General features: G+C 37.9%; 1 protein-coding gene across 1 annotated transcript in view; it reads right to left on the minus strand.

Annotated features, from left to right (window-relative positions):
* GREB1 (growth regulating estrogen receptor binding 1) overlaps window positions 1-21,844 on the minus strand; it is an 87,963-nt gene that overhangs the window by 11,981 nt on the left and 54,138 nt on the right. Inside the window, 12 exon segments of the mRNA XM_032104489.1 lie at window positions 1,476-1,634; window positions 1,922-2,024; window positions 8,520-9,100; window positions 11,154-11,243; window positions 13,056-13,255; window positions 13,911-14,026; window positions 15,573-15,912; window positions 17,040-17,176; window positions 17,762-17,954; window positions 19,490-19,670; window positions 19,761-19,958; window positions 20,416-20,541. Coding sequence (XP_031960380.1) covers window positions 1,476-1,634; window positions 1,922-2,024; window positions 8,520-9,100; window positions 11,154-11,243; window positions 13,056-13,255; window positions 13,911-14,026; window positions 15,573-15,912; window positions 17,040-17,176; window positions 17,762-17,954; window positions 19,490-19,670; window positions 19,761-19,958; window positions 20,416-20,541 — 2,424 coding nt within the window.

Below are 21,844 nucleotides of genomic sequence, written 5' to 3' on the forward strand. Positions count from 1 at the left end.
ACAGATTTCACATAAAGCTGAGATGTAAGCAATGCCTGATCATTATAATTTTCATTGTTGCTATTATTGGTTGAATGCTTACAAAAGCAATAAATAGTAAAAAAGAGCCTTATGGCATTTGCCATTCTGTGACAGACATCGCAGTATATTATGTGAAATGAATTTGGCAATTTAGTGATGTTGCTCCTTAGTGTATATCCATATTTTTCAAAGGGTCTCCTTTGTGAGAGACTGAGGGAAGATGAGGTGTATTTTCTGCTGAAAAGGACTTCGTTATTTCATCTTTCACTCAGCCTTTCAGCATTAGATTGGATTGTTCAAAGCTGTTCCTTGTCTTGTTAAGTTTTAAAAATCACCAAGAATAGAGTTTCCGTGATCTCTCTGGGCAACCTGCTCCATGGTTTGACCACTTTTATTCTGAAAATATTTTTCATTATAATTGTCATTTCCTATATTGCAACTTGTGTCTGTTGTCTCTTGTCCTTATGCTGTGTATCTATAATAGTTTGTGTCTATAAATTCCCATTAGGAAGTTGAAGACAGCATTCAGATGCACCTGCTAGACTTCCCCAGATGAAACAAACCCAATTCACTCCAATTTTCTTCATATCTTGGTGGCTGCTCACAAGCCTCACTTCTCTACGTCAACATCTTTCTCATATTGGGAAGCCAAGAACTTGACAGAATACCCAGACGTGGCCTTAGAGTTGCCATCACTGAAGAATCACCACTTCTCTTGACCTGTTGCTAGATTATTAGTAAGCCATTAACCCAGTGGAGAACTGGTGACTCATGTTCAAATTGCTGTTGACCAGGACCATCAAGACACCTTGATCAAAGTTCCTGTCTATAGAGCTGGCCCCAAACTTGTACAGTTGAAAAAAATTATTCTATCTCAAGTGCAAGGGGCACGTTTGGTGAAATGTTCAACAGGATCCTGTTCCTGAGGCTTCTTCCTGGAGGTTCCACTTCTCCAGCTTGCCAAGGTCTTTGTGAATGGCAGTGTTACCTCCCTGCTACCCAGTCCCATGGGCTTGTGTATGTCCAGCTGGCTAATTCAGAGGACTAATTCACACATCAACACTCCAGGAATCTAAATCTGGATGTGGTCATCTCATGCTAACCTAAAACCTAAAAAATATACCTATAGACACTTTTAAGCACATAACTAACTTTACCCACATAAACCATTTCTACAGAGCAGGACAATCCCACTTTATAAAACCTTCAAATACACAAACTTATTGTGGAATTAGAGCTTTTTTAATGGAAGACTACCCATATAATATTCCATAAGTCATTTATAAGGGTCATACTCTGGTACTTCATCTGGAAAACTTGAAATCCTTTTTCACTATTGCTTAGTCAAAAGCAATTCTGATATTTTAACTCTGCTTAAAAGTTTAACAGGATTCTTACACTGAAAGCAAATACATACATATATGTGTACCAATATAGATTTTTAAAATTCTAACCTTCACTGTTTATGGTCTGAAGCTTTGAACAAATCAGACTTGCATCTTCGTATTTTGGATCATGGATAGTGTAGTCAAAAGGCATCTTCTTAAATATCTCCAAATCTGGCCACATATCTCCAGGCTGATGGTAGTATTGATCAGATTCTTCTTTTATGTCTATGATATTATTGAAAAATAAGAATTCAGGATTTTTTTAAGCTCTTAATATTGCTGTAGATGGTTTTGCTGCACCTATTATTCCTGCTTCATTTTTTCTTTCATTAATCTGATGACTCAGTATCAGTTGAAGATCACAGAAAATTTTTCTTACAGTATTTAAATAATGTAAAGTAATTGCAAGTGTGAATAGCATAGAATAAACATAGAATATATAGACAACTATATTTCAATTTAGCATAACAATTTTCTATTGTCTCCAGAGTATCTTTATATCAGGAACTTACTAATGTTGATTTCTTCCTCATCATAAACATCCACTTCTGTCAGTCTAATCAGCATTCGGGACAAAATACTGAGGAACTGCAGATAGGCACCTGTTTTCCCTATCTGTAAACATATAAATCAGAAAAAACCAAAAGTAAACTTTTGCTTTTCACCAGGTTAATTTTCCACATATCTGGACATTGTAGCTGTGGTGAAACTGAATATTAATATTCAGTGCTTGACTATCCTTGTATTTGTATATTCCTTGACACAAATGAAATGTTTAATGCTCAACAATTTTTTTCTCTCTATGCAGGAGCCTAGCTGGAAAATGCATTTTATATCACAGGTCTAATTACAGGTTCACAGACAAGAATTTTATCTCCTCATGCTATAGCTTCTACACAGGCAATGAACGATTTAAAAATCCATACAAGCTCATAAATTGTACAAAAAAACCCTCCTTGAATTACAAGATAACTAAAGAATTACCCCAACCCTTTCATTTCCATATGATTTACCAGTACACTGCCTGCTGCTGAAGTACAGTGACTACCCTGAGGAGTAAAAATGGCAACACATCCCTGGGAGAGCTTGTGCTGGGCACTTCCACTCCTGAAGGACACAGTACGTGCAACAATGTGCTGTTCCACCTCTCTTGCTGCAAATACATTATCTCCCTTCCAATCTTTTAAAATTACCTTTTTAAAGTCCATTTTAAAATTATCTTAAGAATATAACTTTCTCGTTCATTTTTTTCCCCATCAACACACTGTATAAGTTTTCTCTTCATTACATCAAATAGTATTGCTGCAAGGTATAAGCCACAGCCAATGATTTTCTCAACGGATTTTTCTCTTTCACATGTAGTTTGCTGATGATAACATCAAGTAAATAAGACCATATATAAGCAGGCAGCTTTACAAACCATGATTGTGTGTGTGTGGCCTGTACAGGGGAGGTTAACATGTAGATCAGTTCCAACACATTGTGCAGCAACTGATTTCACAAAGTGGCATCAGATTTTGGATTAAGTCTGTATCACTACTGAATTGAAAACCCAGCTTCACTTCCATTACTGCTAGGACATGTCAGAAGCCTACCATGTTGAATTGCTACACAGAGTATTAAAGTTACTATTTTCCATCTATGTCAAGAAAAAATTTCATTTTCTCTCAACACTTGAGGAAGGGAGGCTTTAAATTTGAAGCAAGAGATCAGACATTTGTTTTGGTCAAAACTCATTGTCTGATGTTTTTAACATATCAGATTGCAGTTTGAACAGTTGCTTGCAAAGGGTGTATAAGGGTATCATTATCCCTGTTGATAATCAAATGTCAGTACACAATTCTCTGTCATCCTGGAACAACACATTAAAAAAAGTGACTTTGAATCGAGGAAATGACAGCATGGACTATAATCAGCCCATGGACCAGATGTTTCTAACTCACAGTTTTGTTTTCTATGCAAAATCCATTGAAACTAATGAGAATTTTTCCTCTGACCCTGGAACAAGGTTTTAAACTTGGCTGCAATGGCTACTGATTGATGAGCTAAAATAAAACCATCTTATTTTCCCACATTTGAACAAGAAAGAAAATACAAAGAAAATACTTCCATTTGTTTTCCTCATGTCTAAGATTACCTTTTTATTCTCTTATGAACATACTCTTTTAAAGTGCCTCTGATCATCTTTTCATTAAACACAGGGTAGCTCGGCAGTGGATTAACAGTTCCCTAATTTCAAACAAGAGATCATTTATCAAAAGAACATCTGTCTGTTGGGGCTCCTCCCCCCTGGCGTGGGGTCCAGGGGGAGGGGACCCTGGGGTAGAGGCACGGCCTACGGGGTTTCCCTACTCCCTGGTCAGTCTTGTTCCCCATTGATTGTTTTGTGTTCCCTGGAGGAGGACCCTGGTTGTCCCGTAATTGCTCAGTTCTTCAGCAGTCCCCGGCCATGTGGCTGGAGAATAAAGATCGCTGAAACATCTACCAAGAATCGCTCCCTATTTCTTTCCACGGGCCTCGCTGTCTAATGCATGTTGCAGGAGACCCCACTGCAACACGCGTCTCCTTGATATCAGATACCTATATAAAAATTGATTCTTAATCTGTTTGAAGTATATACTTAGAATTGTCAACAGAACAACAGGCTGAAAACCTTACTTTTTCCTTTTGATATGCATGAAAATTTTATTCTATTCAACTCATCTTTTTTTCTTTCCTTGGGGACCAGTCTTTGCCAATGGTTTTCCACAATGTTGGAATGATGAGGATACTGCTACGCGGTGCTGAGATGAAAAGCATCAGTCAAGTGGCTCAAGTGTACACAAAGCTGTAGGGTCATGAGTCAAAAATGCTGGAAACCACAGGATGACAAGTGCTACACCACTAAACTGAAACACATGTACTTACGTTACTGCATGCATCAGACCTTACCCAATCTCATTATCTGGCACATTGAAAGTTTCCAATTCAGTACTGTGAGCTTTAGGAACTGCTAGATATGAGCAGTGCTGTATGTAAAAAGCTGTTGGGAACTTTCAGCAATCTCTCCCTCCGTGTTTTCAGAATGTTTCCCTGCCAGGACAGAGATTGGGCTGAGCACATGTAGCATTCATATTTGGACTCCACTAGCAGATTTGCTTGTGTTTGCTGCTCACGAAATGAATTGGTGAAAGAGAGAACACCTTTTCCAGGTAATTTTGAGAAGATTTTTTTTTTTTTTTAATTGAGAAAAGAATGACTTCTCTTTTACAATCAGCATTTACTCCAGAAGGGATGAATCTTGAACAAGTGAATTTGTAGCATGCCCAGATAGCGAAATGCACCTTCAAAATTAATCGCACTGCTTTTTATGTGTACCATCTCTAGGCAAAACAGAATAGTGATGCCTTTTCCTGTTCTTAAAATCAAGAGTCAAACACGGTTAGAAGGGAAAAAGGGATTTTACCTTGGTATTTATTTTAAGGATCCTTAGGTGCACACATCCAGGTTGAATGCACTGAAATGCACACTACAATGCCCACTCCCAAAAGATCTGGTATATCATTATAGGTCTTACTAATTAGCATATCTATCAAAGATTCCCCAATGAGAGGCTCAAGTGAGCCCCCCTCCCCAAGGAACCTTCCCCTGGATGGTTCTATCTTGGTTTACAGAATGTGGTCTGGAGAGGACCTTGGGGTCTGGGGCACACTGATCCCTGGCTACAAAGCTTCTAAAATGTTTAGTTTCCTAGCTGAACAAACAAATCCAAGAATGTAGGCAAAAAGCACTAAGAATACAGAAGTTGTAAAAAGGTATAACAGGGGTATAAAATAAAAGGCAAAAAATCATCATGGCATCAGTAGCACAGAGAGTCTTCCTTTGTTTGAAAATACTGAATAGCTGTCAATAAACACAACTTCCACATCTCTCCAAAGAGCCCCTGTCCCATCTGTCATTAACCCTTTTTCCAGAAGTTTGTGCACTGGAAGTAGCTGCAAAGAGATCCTGCAAGCAGGATATGCACACCTTTAAGCATAAAGCCCCGCATCTGCCCATCCTCTATCTCCCAACTGCAACAAATAGGAGATCTGAAAAGAAATTTTAAGGTGGATACCTGAGTGGTCTGCAATTTTATATGGCTTTAGGGAAGCCAAGCACAATGCTGTGCTTACCCTAACTAGTGACTCTGGGCTAAGCATGATATACTAACAGTGACAACAACTGGTAAGGAAGTACTCTGAGCAAGGTGCTTTTCCCCATATCCTGTCTTTGCTCTGGATGCCAAAGTTGCAAACAGATTAAAGGACTGAAGGAACCTAAAACTGGGCTGCACTTTTACAATTCCTGAAACAAAATGTACATGAGACGTGCTGCTATGACAAACAGCTCTACTTTCCAGAAAAAGGTTCCTCAAATATGTGGCAGTGCTCAGAGCTTTGTAAGATAAGGCACTTGGGGGGCAATATTCCCAAATAATGGAAGTATTACTCTAATTTGTTCCTGTCTACCTGACATTAGAAGACAGAAGTCTGAAGAATCGGACTTGGAAGAAGAAAATCCCAGAAGACTAAGAAACGAAAATCTCAAATCTTGTAAAAACTGATGATAACCAAGGAATTTGGGGCCTGCAGAGCTTTAGGGGTTTTGTTTGTATTTTCATCCTTAGTGCCAGAGATTATTTGACCCATAAAATACTAAGAATATGCATACCCTGCAGCTCTTCATTCATGAAGAGTGTAGCTGTAGTAAGAGGAAGGAATATGAATTCAAATTCTCTGCAGAAAATTCAAGGTATAAAGGTCTAGTTTTTGCAGCAAAGACATATATTACCACAGAGGAGGGGAAAACTCTCCAAAGATTTTGACCTCTGAACTCTGCTTGCTATAGATATCATGGATAGAGTGCAAACCAACTAAGAATCTGAGAGAGAACATTCCAGTCAGATAAATTGCATGTGTGCTTCTATGCATTCATGGAACGACATCCAAAGTGCTGTTGTAGAAGGTGTAGCAGTAATGAGTTTCCCTTTTTAACTTGTTCCATATGCTAGACACCAGGACTAGAAGCACTTTATTATTCTTACATGTTGGTATAAAGTATCATCCAATTGCAGGCTTCACTTTTGGAGAAATACGGCAAAAGGGGAAATAATTCCATGAGGCTTTTCTGTTTTAATTTCCAGGTGAGACAGTTCTTCACATACCATGATAGTGGTTTTCAAACTGTGGCCTGTGAATCAATGCTGATTTGCAGAAAATATGCTGATGATCCACAGGCAGTTGGTCAAATGTTGATGGCTCTTCTCCTTGTTTCCACATGCTACATTCTTCTAAAACACAGCTAGTAATAGATGTATTAAGTATTTCCCTAATATTTTTATTACATAAGCTGAATGGTATATACACCCATTGTAATAAGATTTTAATAAAAGTAGAGTAATAATATGGGCAGCAGTTTTCTTCTTCAGGAAGTGTCTTAAGACGTGCTTGCTTCATTCCCTGGATGTGGTGCCACAGGACTGAGCTGTGCTAACCAACAGGTTCCACGCTTCAGGAAAATGCTAGCTCTAAATTGTAAAATCCAGTTAAAAAACAAACATATGAAACCTTGATTTGCAGTTTGGGGAACTTCAAGATGAATGTTCTGAAGAAAAAATATTTGAGTGAATTTAGAATTCTGTATAGGCATTTGCTTGGGTGCACCAGGGACTAGACATCAAGTCATAGATATGATGCATATTGCTCATTGTGATGCATATTAAATTATACTCACTAACCAGTGGCTTCACTTCCATGACATGAGCTAATTTACAGATAAATTATTCTATACCTATCCAGTTTTTCCTGCATTTTCTAAAGTCTATTGTAAAAATAATGCATTTATTGCCTTCTAATGTACGTAACTATCCTTGTAAAACATATCAAGTCTTCCAACAAAACGTTTTGACCAGTGCGTAGGGTAAAATGTCTCTGTGAGAGAAGGGTGAGCATATTTTATTACTAATAACCCTGATAGTGAGAATTATAATTTTGATTCACTAATGTGCCCAGTTTTCTTCCTCTGTTGAATTAGTATTTTTAATTTTAACCAGAAAATTGCTTCCTGATTTAAATTTTAGTACAGGAATTGCTTCCAGATAAAGAAAACAAGTACTTCTTAATTCTTTTGAAGATACTACTCTGGCAGTCTTATACTTTGTCTGACATGTTACCAACATTCATCCATGAGCTGTTTAATAATTGTTTTCATTTCTGCCTACACTTCTTGATGCAGGAAGTGTTAAGTCCATGTGAAAGGTTAATATTATTCTTTGGGTTGATGTTACAATACTGGAAATATCTCTGTCTTGGTTTGCACTTATCCCGTTTGACTTCTGAGGTTCACAAGAAATATATCTGCTCTCAGTAGGCACAGGGCCTCTTCCTATCTTGTTGCTTCATACTTCAGTAAAACATGAGAGGCACAATACTACCTTTAGCCTGCAATGTGCACTTAACTAGGAGATACCTTGCTCAGGATAAGTGCTAAACATTCCTAGAGAATTAAGATGAGAATTAACTTCTTAGAACTAGACCCATTTCCATATATCTTTTCAAAGTAATTTAAAAACTCCTGGATCAGCTACTCATCTTGTTAATATGGTTCTGCTACTTTGAACTGGCCTTCTTGCATGTATTATTTACAACAGCTTCTATTTCTGTCTGCTGTGCAAAGGAAACAAAATAACTTAATTATAAAGTCCCAGCTGCTTTCAGATTGATCATAAGAAAGTGGCTTTGTTAAGATCTTTGATCTTTATTTAAAATGTAAATGCATATTCAACTTTAACCAACTGAAATTATAAATTAAATCTATCTCTTGAGCAAACTATCTTTAAAACATTTTAATGGAGAGAGACTGACAGAAAATGAACATTGCTGCAGCTTCTCTGTATTGGAACTCAGGCTAACAGTAAAGAAAGGAAGATATTTTTTATTAGAAGGGATTAGGAAATAAAATACAAGTAATTTACTCTCCACAAAAAAACACCCCTTCAAGTATGAATAATAATAACTAAATTTTTTTTCTGAGATTATGATAAAATCAAACAAAATAAATCAATGATAATACCTTGTTCTTTTTACACACCTGTGGTGGCCCACTGAGCAGCAGCCTCCTTGGGTGAAAGGTGTCCATTCTGCCCTCATTTCTGTTGTTGTAGTCCATATGGATTGGCTTGGGAACTGTCCATTGGCGGTAGTATAGAGACTGCTCTGTGCACGTCATCATCTTACTCATAAGAGGACGAAAAGAACTTGCCCACATGACAGAATGGTAAGGCAAGAGGGAAGAGGATTTGGGAAGTCCACTGCTGTCTGTAGAAGTAATAATGTCATAAACTAGTTTGGGCAGGAAAACTATGGGAGGCTGTTTTGATGCTTTGGTCATGGAGCATTGAGAAGTCTGTAGGATGAAGGAGTTATGAGTAGGTGCAGAGGAGGAAGAAGAGGAGGAGAAAGGTGAGGAGGATGATGAGGTGATGGAGACTTGGGCACTTTTTATGTTTTGTTTCATATCCATCTGTTCAGTTACTGGTGGCAAGTGTTTGCTGATTGTTGTTTGTGCCCCCTTGTCTACCTTCTGCTTCTGCCTTTCATAGTTGTTTGTAGTTTCTTCCGTGCTGTTGCTTAGGGCCTGGGGAGAAGATGACTCAGTGCAGAATGCTGTAACTAAAACAAAATTTATATTTCAACACAGTGCAAATATCTCTGCTAGTCAAGGCCGCAGTTAAACAAAACACAGCAAATAATCATCTCGATACATCGTCCAGCAAACACTGCAATCTTGCTCCTCTTCTTGCTTTGACCTTCCTCATACAGGAAGCCATAATGGAACTAGTTTGGAGTATTCATTTCAATGCAGAAAGTGGCTTTTAAAGTACTGAAATGCATAGGAAAGATGTCAGTGATTGTCCTATCCTCTGTTTCCTTCATACATTCCTTGCTTAAGGTGTTCACCAGATAATTTAATCACTCAAGACAAATACAAAATTGCTGAAACCATTGTTAAAATGAATTAAAGAAAATAAGTATTTCAAGGCTATTACCCCATCACACCACACAAGTCTACACAGACTGACATCTAAAAACAGTACTCTGAGTCAGCTCTGCTCTGCCACCCATGTGTGTGTCATTGCAGCATTTAGGCTGATCTAATAAAACCTGGCAGCTATCAAGTCCCTGGTGCTACATAATGCATTAGTGCATTCATACAGCTTTGGGTCAGCTCAGAGAACATATTGAATGCATGAATGTTGGCCGTGAATATGTGATGTAAATACACCTCACAGACAATTGCTGATTTTCTGAAAGCTGTATATTTTTACCCTATATATTTTAACTATAAAGATTTCTTGGAAGTTTAATACATGTTAAGTGGTTCTGAGCATCTTTAATGCTTAGTGAAAGAGGACACGCAACTAGTTCACAGTCTTCAAAGTAGACTGAGAACTGCTTGTGGAATCAGACTAGACAAGGTATTAGAAATATCTCCCTAAGACTGACCATAGATTAAACCAGATTTCCTCTCATGGTGAAAACAACTGTCCTGGCTCACAAAAAACCCCCCACATTTTGAACAAACAAAAGTCAGTAATTTCTCTTGATTTCAAGAAATAGTAAGATATCCTCTAACTGTCTATTAATCTAAAGTAGTCAGTAAAAACCATTAGCAATAAATACAAAAGTATCACCAGCACCATGACTGGTGTAACCATGCAAGTAACACCACTGTGACATCCCTCAAAATACCAGTATCCAAGGTCATGGAAAAAAAAAGAAAGGAAAAAGATTTCTTTAACCACAGATAAACTGAGGGCACAGAGCCATGGGCAGGCCACACAGACACTGTAAGAATTATGAGCAGCCCAACTTCAAAGAAGAAAAAACATTTTGAAAATAAAAGTGATGAAGCTTATCCCAAGTTTTCAAGATGTTTTTCCTTTTTGTAACCACCACTGTGCCTGTAGAAATCACAGCCCAATTATGCATGTCACCATGTTGCAAACAACAATAAGATCAAAAAGAATTTACTGTCACTGACAAAAAAACAGTATGTTTTAAAAAGTTTCATGACATTGCAACTTTTAGGAAGTTATGGCACAATTTATATTCCTGACTTTTTTTCAAGTTTCCTCTTAATATTATCTACATTAAAAGCAAATAAAGTTATCAGACAAAAGAGTTGTAGTAGTTCTCAACATTCCCTCATGCTTTCTACGTCAGTGTGCAGATTAAAAAGAAACTGTTTAAAAAGTTATCCACCTCAAAAAGAGCTTCCAAACAGTGTAAAATTAATGAGCGAACATTTTAGAGCAAAACCAAAAAGTTAAAAACACCAATGAGAAGGAGCATGCTTTTTCTTCCCTATATTAAAAAAAAAAATTAAATGTGAAGCATGTTTCTTTTTTCATAAATTGTCATAGCTTCAGTGAACACACACAGCCATCACAGTACTAACCGAGGATTTATACCTCAGTGTCACATAATAAAGAAGCACCTAGTTTATGCACCCCATCACATGATAATTTTTCAAGCAAGAAAATATCCAATTTTCTATATTTCAGAAGTCTAATTCTTACTTTTTTTAGTCATCTAAAGTGATCCCATTAAAATCGGTCTTATCAAAACCTTAGGGATTTATGCCTTTTGTTATTTATCTAATAAGCTAAGGTCTCTCTTATGTCCTAAACTTAAATTAACAGAGATGATCTTATGGTCTTACTGGAAGCTTTTGAAGAGAGAGATGAAGATGCAGAGTCATGGGAACATGATCTTTCTCTTTTCATAGGACTTCTCTTTTCTGAAGTAGAACCTGTTTCATGAATGACAGTAAGGGAAAACAAAATCAAAATATAATTTAGGTAAGCCCACAAGTCACAGCTATATTGTCAAAGTAAGGAAATGTACACAAGTGTTTGTGTGGGGTTTGTCCTCATCCTGACACTGTTTTCAGCATGGAGAGTATCTGTTCCTACCACACAATATTGGATCAGCCTACAGTCTAATTTACACACACTGAGCTGCAATAGCTTCACAAAAATCAGTGCTGCAACCAGGAGCTGGTAATATCTAGGCCTGTCTCAACCACAATTTCTCTTCTGACCCATGTCTTACATTCCTCACTAATCCAGTGTCAGGGAAAGCAGCAGGCAACAAGCTCTATTTTTGTCAATATGTTATGAAATTACCTCCCACCCCACACAGCTTTATGGCCAGATTATATCTCAGCTTTTGGTAATGAAAATCCATATTTGGATGGCCATCAAGGCCATTCACTTGAGATTCCTAGCCCAGGCTTCTAAGTTAAAATGCTTGTTTCTGTACAATTTTAACATGATAAACTGAGACATAAGCACTGCCATCAGAAAACACAGACTGTAAGTCTATCTTACATAGATAGACTCTCACATAGAATTGGACTCTGGATGATCATACCATACTTCATGGACTAGGAGAGCAGCATTAGACAACTTAGGAGCCCATTTGACTCAGATCACATATAATCTCAGCATACTTCAACTAAATTGACAGAATTACTCATCACAAGAAGTACTCATCACATCTGAAGCAGGCATCTGTTGAACACAGTTTGAATACGACCTCAGGTATTTCATTCCTCTATGAAGAGTACATATTGGATTAAAGAAAGTATTTTTGTTCGGCTTGTTCTGCTATCATTTTCAGTGAGTAAGAACTTCTTAGGTGAACAGTAATTGGCTTTCTTCCTCCTCAAAGTATAGAAAAGGAAATGAAGGCAAGTTGTTTGAGATTTAAATAGTTTACAGGGATAAAAATCCCTTGTTTTCCTCAGGGACAATAGACAGTAAAGAAAAGTGTAAAGAACTAATAAATAAATGATAATGCCCATCAATTATAACTCAAAAAAAACCACCCAAAAAGCAATTGTTCCTGGGTGAAGTATTTTTGTTGGTTTTTTACACATTTGTATGTTCTTAATTGCTTTCTTAAGAAATGATGAATTCACCAACTCTACACTGTCAATTTGAAGTCATGGGCATTTTCAAGGAGAACTCAGAAGTTTCTACGTTGAGATAGATTTTCTATCCATCCTATTTAACACCTGACAAACTAGAGACTACTCAGCTGCAGTATATACAGTTTCCTTGGAAGGAATCTTTATCACTGACATCACTGTAAGCATAGGTTTGATAGCATCAGTCAGGGACAGTTTAGTTGGAGCTGCCACAGCCCTGAGGGTGGAGATTCACTTGCTGCTTCTCAGATAGCAAATCACACCCTTCCCTGCTGGGCAGGGAAAGTGCAGAGGGTCCTCTGAACAGTGAGTGTCACCGGGTGTTCCTACTCGAGCTCTACTTTGTGGCTGCTAGAATATACAGGGAAAAGGAGGAACACAGGAGGGAGCCAGAAAACAGAGAGAGGTAACAAATGCAGCAGTAAAACTGCAAGAAGTTAAAATGCATCAGCAGCAGCAGTCCCAGGCAGGCAGGGCGAGAGAACACAGGTTCTATGAGATGAAACAGAACTAAGGAGCAGAGCTCACTCAGTAAGACTAAAGTGAGAAACCCTCACCCATACATTTGTGCTTTTGCTAATCATTTTCAATCATTTTACAGCTTCTTTTATTACCAGTAATAAATAATACCTTCTGTCGCTATTTCTTCATCTTCATTGTCAGTACTGCTTAGTTTCTCTGGGTCACTTTCTAACACATCATTCACAACTGCTTTCTCTGTGTGAATTTCTGAGCTCACAAAGTATGCTGCCAAACCAAGTTCCTGCTCCAGTGTTGTCCTTACCAAAGAAGATGAATTTATTAAACGTAGGTCACAGTATCTCAGTGATCTGGAGAGAAACAGGAGGAGCTAGGATGAAAACTTACTGTAATCTACTGCCTTATCTCTTTTAGAAACACAGCCAATGGGGAATTTCAACAACAGACAAGATAAATCACAGTATTTTGTGCTTAATAAGATTACCACCCTGGTGCATACACTTTTCCTACTGCACTGAACATTAGCATCAGCATAAGAAAAAGAATAATCATTTGGATTCTAAACCTAACACACAGAACACGATTCAGTTGAACATACAAAAGCATTTAGTGCTCCAGGGCATCCTGTCCGGCTTCCAGCTGCCATTCCAGAAGGCACTGATCTCTCCACACATCCTGGATTCATCCACACATGCAGATTTCTCAGCTACCCTAAGAAACCTAAGCAGCTATACTTCTTTTTTTAACATACCCATTCTTTCCTCTAAACTGGGATAACTCTCATAATATTTTTGGAGCTATTTACACCTTGCTATAAACAGAAATTTATTATCAATAATATGGAGTTTGTATTTATGATATAAAAATCGCCCCCAAAATGGCAAAGAAATGCCTCGACACTGAAATCTGTTTTCCTCTCACACAAGTAATCACACAGTTAATCTTTAGCTATTTGATAAGCAATGGATAAAAAAATGCCACTGAGAAAAGAGTGAATCTTCTTACCGTGGCAAAGACTCCCCTTGTGGATCCATCCCACTAAATATTAATATGCAAGGCAAACCTTCCAATTCCAAATAGGTCTGTGGCCTCCAATCTACATCTTCAATTTTCTGCCAGATCTGTATAAGGTAGAGAAACCCTGTTGGATATATGTTGGACATATATATATCCATTTGAGATATATCTATATCAAATAAAAAGACAGAAAGACATACTTTTATCACCCATTATAATAATCCACTTGTACAGTGGAAGAGAAGCCCCACAGCAGAGCCAAATTCAACACAGATAGATCTCACAGTTCCTAGAGCCTTACAGGCAGCAATCTGCCTGCTGTTAGTCTGAGGACATTGGGACAGTATGTTCCAGCCTGAAAAGGCTCCCAGCTTCCAAGCTGCATAGGCAGCACTGAGACCAGGGCATATGGCAAATATGGCACAACAGAGAGTAAAGCTGAGCAGGAGTTTTGGGGGAAAGAAGAGAGTACAGAGACTTCTTGAGACAGATAATATATGGATGTCTGAGTCCAAGGAAGAAAATAATCTAGAAATGAGACTTTTTCACCTTAGAGGAACAGGAGAAAGTTGGAAGTGTTCAACACACAGCACTGTCCCCATTTACAACCCTATGGAGTCTCCCACTCTCCCCATAAGCTATCGGTTTTCCTGGTAACTTCATGAGAAATCTGACAACTCTATCTATTGTTTGACTGTTTTGCATCAGGCTATATTGCTTTACTCACACCAGTCAGTCCTTTTTGCTGTAAGACTGACCTACAGATAAGGAGTATCTATGGTAGGATCAACAGTCCAACAACTTGGCCTCTGACAGCTGTACATGTTCCCCTACTATACATGTCAGACAACATAATCAGGATGTGATTCAGAACTAATACTGATTTTTCAGAGTAAGCTATGCCTAATTAATAGCAGAATAAGATCAGCATTAGGCCTGGGATCTCAAATTACTTCACCTAACATGTATACTCAAACAGAATAAACAGTGTACCATATATATCTATTACAACATTCTAGAATGGAAACATCTTTGCTTTGGCAACCAGATAATGGTAATTCTATGAAGAGCAAAGGAGGCTTTTTTTAAACAGGTGACCCATGACTCTGGACTTAAAGGATATATATTAATCCATAAACCAAAACATGGTTCAGAAAGCATAAAATCCTGAGCTGTGAACACCAGGGTGCTTTAGGATCCGTAACTACCATCACTGAGCAGTAGGTAAATCGGTCTTCTTGCCACTTTCTGGTGACAAGAATAATGTAACTCTGAACTGGTCACTGATTAAAATCTCTTTTTTGCATTGTGATGTTTTTGTGAGAAAATTCAGCTAAAACTGAATGTTTTATTTGGCTTTTTAATGTATTTCTCATAGTCTCTTTAGATAAAAGCATTTCAACTGTTTCTGAAGGTTGCTACTGGAAGTCAAGTGCTAACCATATTAGTTAATACTTCATTGACCACAGGCAGGAGAGGAGAGGTGTCACAGGCAGCATACCTGAAACGTAGAAGTCATGTTCCTCATGGCAGTTTTTGTTTTTACTATAAGACTCCACGCTTCAGCTCATGACCATAACTCTCACCAGTAAAGTCTCCCCACCTACCCATCTAATGAAGCTTCCCAGCATATGCCATTCCACAATTTACCTTTAGTTGCTCCACAAAGTGCTTCCCAATTGTGATCCCGGAATTAGGATTTCCCAAGATTATTTCAAAGTTATCTTCAAGGGCTAGTCTTTCCCTTACATTATACAGACGCTCATATGCCACTGCAGCCAGCGGGATACATGGAATTCTCAACACTACCATGAGGCCATGGCCACTAGGACATTGTCTTGAAGAGTTTATTAGATTTTGGGTAATTTCCAGAGTTTCAACTGAGGTGTAGTTCTTCATCTGAGAAAGACCACACACTGCCATCATAGCTGCAGAGTAGTGTTGGATGAGGACAAAAGTCCTTATCACTGCACTGTGTAATCTGGGGAACCTGAAATAAACAGTGAATTAAAGAGTGAAGTTTTAAAGGCTGAAGTAAAAAAGCTATTTTTTACAAAATATAGTAACCTCAGGATTTTCTCCTGTAAAGAATCCTTCATATCTACTATACAACAGAATCTCACCAATTGCAATTGTACAGTATTTGCAAGGCATCATTTCACAATCAGAACTGATGTTGTCTCTCCATTTTTCTTAGTAAAGATTTACTAAGCAAGTAGTCCAGTAAGGTTACATCACTTTAGGTTATCCATACCTTACTGCTGTTACAAAATTCATCCCAGAATACTAGCTGAGGCACTCAGTAATAACATCAATAAAAATAATATTCTCTTATCAGTAAGAATAGAATTCTTCACTGTGTGTTATTCTTAAGGGGCAGAGAGAGATGGGGTGTTTCCTTGTTTTCTTACTGAAGCCCTGAACTAACTTACTCTTGTGTTCAAGAGGACTGAATATGTAGGCAGCAACCAATAAGCACTCCAACTTCCCAAGCCCAGCTACACCTGTCTCAATTCCCAGTCTATGGAAACGAGATCCATGGATATCCAATAGCTTCCTGTTTTCTGATTTTCACAGAAATGAAAACCAGGTGCACAGTAAAAAGAGTGCTTGCTATGGCTTGCTCAAAAAAATGACTATGGATTGCTCAGAATTTTTTTTTTCTGATTTATGTGTACCTACCACAGTGGTATGTTTAACTTCTCATTGTGTTTCAAGTGCAGTATACACAAACTCTATACATCAAAATCAGCCAGGGTCAGCAAGTGATAATATTGGACAAAAGTAATAACACAGTTAAAATTATGTGATGATGCAATATTAGATTATTATAATATAGAGGTAGTTACAGGTTACAAGAGCACACTGTAAATTGGCCTAAGCAGTGTGCATGCTCATAGTAAAAGACAGCCTTGACTGATGCCACTGCAGGCCCCGTATATATTAAATAGATAGGAGAAAATACGAACAGGTGGTATGCCTTGCATATGTAAATGATGTGTAGGACAGTGAGAACCAAAACAAAAAAACCAAAAAAACTGGGCTTCTAGCTAACAACGCAAGGCCCTAAAAAGGACTTCCTAAGTTTCCCATGTTAAACAAAGGAGGGCCCCATACCTCTTTCCCAAAGCCATGACCATTGCTTCAAAAGAGCTGTCGTACCGAAGCAGTGGAATACTATGGCCAGAGAGGGTGGATTCAATGAATTCTGACAGTCCAAAGTATTTCTTGTTTTCATGGTATAAATCTACACCCTAAAGCAAATGCAGCAATAAAAATAGAAGGGTAAAGTCTATCAATAACTGATCTACAAGTGATTAACTGTTGGTATCTTGATATACATACAATCACATTCTCTAATAAACATACATCTACTCAGACATATTAGAAAAAGAAGAGAAAGAAATAGAATTAGTTTTTTTGAGAGAATGAAAGTTTGACCCAATTTTCCCCATTCCTTTCTCTCTCCCCACATATACATATACACAGACAGACCAGCTCTATAGAATAAATATGCACACATATGATGAAAATCCATGTATGTACATATATTTATGCAGTAATGCACTAGAGACAGAACTGAAGACGATTTCCATTTATGTAGCCCACAGATTTTTAGCAGAGCTACTAAGGTTTATGGGATATATAAAAGGAATAAAGAAAAAAAAGCTCAAAAGGATAAGCAAAGGAAAAATGAACTTGCCACAGACTGAACAAGATGTTATTCAAACTTCATTCTTGTTTACAAAAATCATGGGGACTTCACAGTTTTATCAACTACATAAATGGAAAATAACTTATGAAAAGTTCACAAAAGCACCTCAAAGCATCCATCTTACATTGCTGTATGAAGAAGGCCAGTGGATCTCATTGTAAGGGCTGATATGAGTATGCTGTGTCTGCAGTGCATAGGGGAAGGAAGTCACATGGAGGGTCACAATATTGGGTGCCTCTTTCACCTCCCTGCAGTTCAACAATCTATCAACAAGTCCTGTCGACAGCTCTGTTTGAGGATAAAGACTATGCATGGCACTGCAAAAAAAGAAACCCAAAACTCTCCAAAGTGATCGGCAAAAGGGAACATTTGTGTCAGTGAAATAGCTTAAACCTGCATGTGAAATCAAAGTTAAAGGAACTTAGGACTCTTCTTTTACCCTGAAATTGTTGCACAGAAGGATGGGAAAAGAAATGCAAATTATTTCACTGCAAGTAAAAATTTCTGTGAGCCTGATAAGCTCTCTAGCTAGCAAATTACCAATCCCTTGCAGCTACCAGAGTATGAGAGATAAAGGATGAAAGGAACTTGATGTGACAGTTACCAATAGACACATAGTCCTGTAGTAACTCTGGTCAAATTGTTAGATCATCTTAACAAAACATGATTCTAACCTACAAAAATCAAGCTAGAAAAGTACAGATGGCAAGTCAGTATGACAGAAAAAGAGAGAAAAAGAAAATAGTTATTCTTAGGGCAAATCCCAGTATCACAGAATACTGACAGTCAGTTCCTTGCTCCTGTGCAAAATTTCAGTCCAAATTCATGCTATTTAATTTTTGGCATTTACCTGCCTATGTATCTTTATTAGATATAAAACATAGCTTATTAGGGTTAAGCAGCAATACAGGTACTTCCCTACCACTCAAGGATGTTATATGAATAAATGCCTCAAAGGCTGGGACAGCTGTAAAAGACCATGTAAGTTCCTAAGACAGGGGAGTTGAACAGGAAACCCTCAGGTGCAAAGTTTCATTGAACGTCATCATTCTCAACCAGTGTAAAAGACAAGACCTTCTCACTTCATTCACAAGCAAGATTCCACAGTTTTTGGTTTCAGGAACACTACCATGATCCCAAAGTTGGAATATGTTGGTGTTTTTGGAATTCAGAATGTTTTCCAACCTCCCCAAGAGCCTCAGAACCAGACAGCAAAAGCAGCCCCACTTCTCAGCAGGTGGGTTGTTGAGAAGCTATGGAAACAGAGCTCTGTGAGGGAAGCAATGAGTTATGCAAGTGAGCTGATGGGGAACTTGGTAAACACCGGACAGAAACTTCTCTCTTTTCCTCAGAACTCTACCTGGCATCACGATGAATCTACAGAAGCTTTCAATTCTTACAAATCAGTGATTTTGGATAGAAAAAAGCTAGAAAATTTCCAGTCAGTAAAAAAAAATAGGCAGCATGGTTGGCCACTCATTGCCTACTCCCTGGGTCAGGGTTTTGCAAGTTTTACAGCCCAGAGGACACTAACAGAGGATGATGAGCTCTGTGTACTTTCACAGGAAGCTTTCCCCTGAACAAATGACAAACAGCCAAAAAAACCAATAGCTGTGGCTGAAAGTAGATAAGAATAGGGATCAAAAAAAGCTGCAATGTTCCACTGCAGCACAATATAATAAGCAGGGTAAGAATAAGTCATGAAGGACCTTAAAATATGCTTATTAAATGCATGGGGAGACAGAGTTAGCAGAAAGATGCAAACAAAGATGAAGGAAGGGATAAATCTGAAATCCTGAGAGAGAATCCAGATAATAATAATTTCTCTAAAAACAAGTTACAGCTTTCTTACCTCATTAGATCCCAGTGTGCATGATCATGGATTAGGACAAACAGTGTGTGTGGATTCTGCATAGAGTTCTGTAAAAAGACTTTGAATTTAATTTGGGCTTCTGCATCTAGTTTCATAACATACTGTTCCACTCTCTGCTTTGTAAGATGTTCCTTTTCTAATCCAAGTTCTAATAAAATACCTAAAAGAATGGAACAAGTGTCAGTACTTTTGGACATGAATACATCTAAGAATGTCCTGTAAATCTAAAATAAAGCTAACCAATGAGCACCTGAGTGCCAGAGATGAAACAAAGTCTGTTGATAAGTCACTTCGGAGGGTGGAACACAAATCAAGAAATCAATTTTCTCGAAGGAACCCAAATCAAGATTTTGAGTGCTGGAGTCAGCAATTGAGCAAATATGAGACAGCAATTTCTGAGCCACCGCTAGCTGGAATGGACGAATTTGGTGTCGTTCAATCTCGTAACCTGAAAAAGGCAAAATTCTGTTTAGATACATGCCCAAAGTCTAATCTAATGCAAAATGTTAAGAGTCTGGCAAAGAATGACTGATTTACCCTTTAAGGTATTTTGCTTATTTACAGGAGTTCATTTATGAAAATCCATATAGAATATGCAAAGAAATCTTTCTGTATTTGGACTTTTTGGTCCTATAAGTATCTGAGACCTGAAAGTGAATTTGAACAATAGCATTCTGCTACCACAGAAGTAAGACTTAAAGCTTCAAAAACTGTAATACCCAGTGGAATGAAGCAGAACATTCATCAGTGCAAATTTGAATATCCCAAGACGTGAGTTGTTGCTTGCCTCAGGATCTTTGCCTTCAGGAGCCTAGGACTCTGCCCAGAGGAATCTAACTGTGTACCCAGCACTTGGTCTCCAGTATCCTATTCTGTTACCTCTTTAGAACATCTTCCTTACTTACTTGTACACACAGCTGTTCCAGTTCCGTTCACTGCTGTTGGTTTATTCACTGAAGCAGAAAGTGATGAAGAGATGTGTCCTTGGTTTTCTTGATAAAATTTCTCCAGCAAAAGATCAATGTCACCCTCTATCAAATTGCGGAGAGACAGGAATAAACATCCATGTTAGTAAGAGCTGCATTTCAAACTGACTTTGTTTTGTAGATCTTTAAAACTTTTTATGTGTTTGCTAGCTATCCTGCCCTTGGCTTATTGATTGTTCTATACAGGAACCTTCTTGTTATTTTCTATTTTTAGAAATCTTTTTTTACAGAGTATCACTAATAAAATGAAGACCAGACCAGGGAATGATAAACCATCTCTGCAGACCAGCTAGGACATTTATGGAACGTGGTAGAAAACTAGCCTCAAGGCCCTGATGCAAACCAGCAACAATAAAGACATAAAACTGACTTAGTTTATGTTCAGACCATGGATCCATACTGTTCACTAACAAGGATTACAAGAAAGTTGAGAAAAATCTGATAAATTTTTTTAAAACTCTAACATTTTTGAGAGACAGCAAAATAATTTCTAATACAGCCAAAAGAAAAACGTGAGTTTTGTAGCTATACACAATGCTGAAGCAAGCAAGGTATACTTTACTAAAGTATTGCATATCTGCAAACAGATCCATTTCTATAGAGCATGGGCCCTACTTAACAGATGAAAGCTATGCAGAGAGTACAATATGCCAGACCCAGGCATTAGTATTTTCTCAGCACTTGAAAAGATGTTTGAGCATGTCTGCAGTGAGCTCAGAAAGCCAGGGCCTGCCCTGTGAAGTGCAGTCCAGTGATATAGGTGGCAAGCTATTTTTAGGATGCTCATTTACTTGTTTCTGCTCAAACAATAGCAACAGCAGAGAACTCTATGATTCTCTATGGTTCTCTTTATTTTGAGAACTGTGCTTTGAAGATACTAAGATAAACACTACATAACTACAAGATGATTTAAGGAAATTGAGATTCCTTAAGCTACCACTCAAAATAGCATGACACAGAGAGCTTCTTGTGATCTATTTACCAACATGATGCGAATGGCAAAGAAGACTGTGACATCCCATTAACAGTGACAAATATGCTGCATTTGTCCTAGTTGTGAGATACAGTTTAACTTTCCATGTGGCTTGATCTATCCCCAGATAATCCTGCCAGTAGTAATCCTCAGTACACTCAGTTACAAAACGATCCAGTAATTGTGTCCCTCTGCAATTTTCCTCTCTGTCCCAGGCATCACAATCAAGTTCAAAGTAGGGTAAGTAGAAGGGGAAAATCCTACCTTTCATAAAATAGCTCTGATCTATCCTGCTCTAAATGAATTCTGTGCTCACGGCAAAAGAATTTATACATTCATATGGATATGGACTTATATAACATAAGGATGGATTTG

This window comes from Corvus moneduloides, chromosome 3 (assembly GCF_009650955.1).
Source record: "Corvus moneduloides isolate bCorMon1 chromosome 3, bCorMon1.pri, whole genome shotgun sequence".
NCBI lineage: Eukaryota > Metazoa > Chordata > Aves > Passeriformes > Corvidae > Corvus > Corvus moneduloides.